General features: G+C 36.5%; 1 protein-coding gene across 1 annotated transcript in view; it reads left to right on the plus strand.

The window, feature by feature from the left end:
- Positions 1-808: 808 nt before the first annotated feature.
- The window catches only part of LOC103780406 (dedicator of cytokinesis protein 3), a gene marked incomplete at both ends in the record, with an annotated part of 42,424 nt that continues 39,840 nt past the window's right edge, over positions 809-3,392 (plus strand). Inside the window, one exon of the mRNA XM_008948077.1 lies at positions 809-934. Coding sequence (XP_008946325.1) covers positions 809-934 — 126 coding nt within the window. The remainder of the gene's footprint in view (positions 935-3,392) is intronic.

Genomic DNA, 3,392 nt, shown 5'->3' on the forward strand with positions numbered 1-3,392 from the left:
TTGCTATGTGAAGCTGGTAATGTATGCTCAGCAAATGAGACCAAGCGTATATGGTAATCCTTGCGTTTTCTGGTATCATAGTGTTCGAGTTCGTAATTTTACCAATACATTATCCTCACTTTAGGAGCCCAGTATGCTATACATTAAAAGCAACTAGAGGACTGAGGTTAACAATGAGTAGCTTGACTAGGAATAATTACAGTGATCTGCTGAAAAAAGAGTTGCACTGAAAGAGCTAGTTGCTGAAGCCAGTTTGACCAGTTAGTGCTTTTGAAACCTGTTGAGGTACTGAAGGGAATTTCATTACAATCAGCTTTCCTGTATGTAGTTAATGAAACAAGTGGAACAGTTATGCTTTGAGATAATATTTTAAATGGTATTAAGTGGGTTTAAAGGTACTTGAGAGATGTTCTGTAGCACTGTGTGATGTGGTAGTTCAGACAGAAGTGGCATTACTCATACATGTGTTGTAACCTGCCGTATATGAGGAACAGAAATAACGCTGAGTACTTCACTATAACTCTGACATCTCTGTGAAATTAAGCATCGTGCTTTAAAAAAAAAATGTATTTTAATATAACGTTATGCTCTTAGCAGATCTCTTAAAGCATTTTTGTTTCTTCCATTTCAGTTTTAAATTACTCCAAGGGAGAAAATAACTCAGTATTCATATATTTTTAATAAATTAACTGTGGAGTAAAGCATTGTTTTACCTGCATGCCTTCTGTATACAGATGTCTAATTCTTACATCTGAAAAAATTAATATCTTTGGTTTGTTGGTTTCTTTGTTTGTTTTTTTTTTCCCAGGACTTATAATATCTCTTCAGCTTCTTCGTGGCGACATGGAGCAGATTCGAAGGGAAAACCCCATAATCTTTAACAGAGGTGTTTCTGTTACTAGGAAGCTGGGGTTTCCTGATGTTATAATGCCAGGTAAACATAACAGCTCTAATCTTAATACAGTGGTAATTTTTTTCCTTTCCTAGACAAGCACCACTGGGATGGGTGCTTTATTTGAAGAAGATTAACAATAGCAGATTTGCCTTATTTGTCAGTGAATGCTAGTTCCAGATTCAGGGAGGCACTCTAAAATATTTTAGTCCACAAGCATTGTAGTAGTGTTATAGTAGTGTTTGGTTATAGAAATGTTATATAGCATTGTTGTATTTCATTTGCTCCTTTATTTCTAGAACAGCAGCTCAAGTTGTTGCTTGTTATGGCACAAGTTGAGGTAGCCCCAGCATAGACAAGGGTTCATCTAGAGAGGGAATTGGAACCTAGCCAGTCATGCAGTCAATAGATATGAAACCTGGGATTATTATACTGTCTTGATTTTTGTAGTGTAGTAAGAAATAGGATTACTAATTATATTACCTGTACAGAATTTGAAATAATTGCCTCATTGCTATAAATTATAACTAAGACCAAGAATGACTTTCCAGACATGGGAAATTTTATGAAAGTATAATGGGAAAAGTATCAGATCTTATTGCTCAGAAAACTGCAGTGACACATCAGTATCAAAAGTAGTTGTTGTAACCTCATTATGGAGGCTCTTCAGAAAGCACAATAAAAATGAGTAGGTGGGAAGAATTTCTAGAAATGAAAATATTTTAAGAGAGTATGTGTATTATTTACTTGAAAATAATAGTAACAGAGAAACAGAGGATGTGGGCTATAAAGCCAATTATAAATTTTATGTTTTAGTCACCTTATAGCAGTTCCAATCTTAACCCAAAGCAGTCAAATCGAAAAAAAGATTTCATATGGCACATTGATATGCAGAGACAGCTGCTGCAAGGTGGTTAGCTGCAATTGAGATCACAGCTGGATGTGTCAGCTAAAGTAGCTAGAGTACAGCTAGAAAAGTCAGCATCAAAACTGACATCTACATACCTGTGTAAGGGAATGGACCCTCCTGCAAGAATTGCTTTAGCCTCCAGTTTTACATAGAGAGCTGTGCTTCAGATGCTTCAAACCACTGAATTTTAGCAAGCTTAAGGAATAAGTTATGGTCTCAGCATTTCCCTTAATTGTTCTTCCATTCTCTGGGCCCTGGCCTCTTTCTGCAAGCTGACATGGTGACTGTCTGCTGTTCTGGGCAGTGCTTGTGTCCATGTCTGCTTGAACATGCAGATCAGCAGTTCCCATGTGAGAAGTGCTCCTACCTTAAACTTCAGGAATTCTCTATTCATTGCAGCTAATTCAAATGCCCAAACTTTCTTTCTCTAATTAAGAACTCCAGTGAAAGTAGTGCCTCAGTGCAAAAGGTGTCAACCAAATCTTACATTTATTAGTATGATCTTTGTGATATTTAGCTAAGAGACCTCGAACATGTTAAGTAAAGGCCAGATTGCACAGGGTATGTTCGCAGCACTGCCATTGTAAGGCTTACTGCACAGGTACAGCAGTGGTCCTCCCAACTCTGCTCAGCCCAGCAGTTCTTCAAATGGTATCCTTCAAAAGGCCACAGTTGCTTGCTAATGCCATGTTTGTGAGAACCACAATTCTCGCCGGAGAAAACAGGGGGTTTTTTTAAGATTATTCACTGGAGTTTTTTAAGGTAATAATGTATTTGGGGAAAAAAAAGAAAAATACTTTTTTAAGTATTTAAACACCAGGCAAGAAAAGACAGACAGCAATATAATGATAAATTAGGACACTGCCAGAGTAGAGATGAGATGCGAAGGGAGAGGTACCCTTGCTCTAAACAAAAATTTTCGGTATTCTCCAGGATAATGAAATCTGTGGGAAAATTAGGAGATGAAAATGTAATGTAACTTCACTAATGCAGTGAACAGTGTTCATTCTAATTATTTATCAACTTTTTTTGAAATAAGTCTTTGATGTTATTTAAGTGACAGCAGATATTAGCCTGTTGTTTGCTTTTAAAATAGCAGATCGATCTTGGGTTTGAGTTTACCTGATGGAGTAAGTTATCTTTCAGGTAGATTAGCCAAGCTACATGGGCAAGGAATGTCTGTCAGTTTATTTTGTGATTGTGGTGTTACAGCCAGAATCAAACATTCTTTCATAGCTTTGTATGTATTGTCTAAAGTTATAAAATACTTCATTTGGTTGGGAGACAATTCAAAAAAAAGAAAAAGGAAAGCCAACCCTGTTACGCACATTAGCAGTTCTCAACCATGCCTGCTGCTTTAATTGTCTTTGTCAAACTACCTTTTCCTTCTTTGGTTCAGAACTGTTTCTTTCTCTTTAAAGACAAGGTTTCCTCCTTCAGAAAACAGCACAAAAAGTTCATTACTTGTATTTTTTCAAGTGGATGCAGATTTTTCAAGGCAATGTGATCTAAATGTATTCTATGAATAAATTAATAAAGGCTACATCACCTAGTATTGCTATAAAATATGCAGTGATCATTCTGCTGAAC

This window comes from Merops nubicus, unplaced genomic scaffold (assembly GCF_000691845.1).
Source record: "Merops nubicus isolate BGI_N331 unplaced genomic scaffold, ASM69184v1 scaffold7609, whole genome shotgun sequence".
NCBI classification, from domain to species: Eukaryota; Metazoa; Chordata; class Aves; order Coraciiformes; family Meropidae; genus Merops; species Merops nubicus.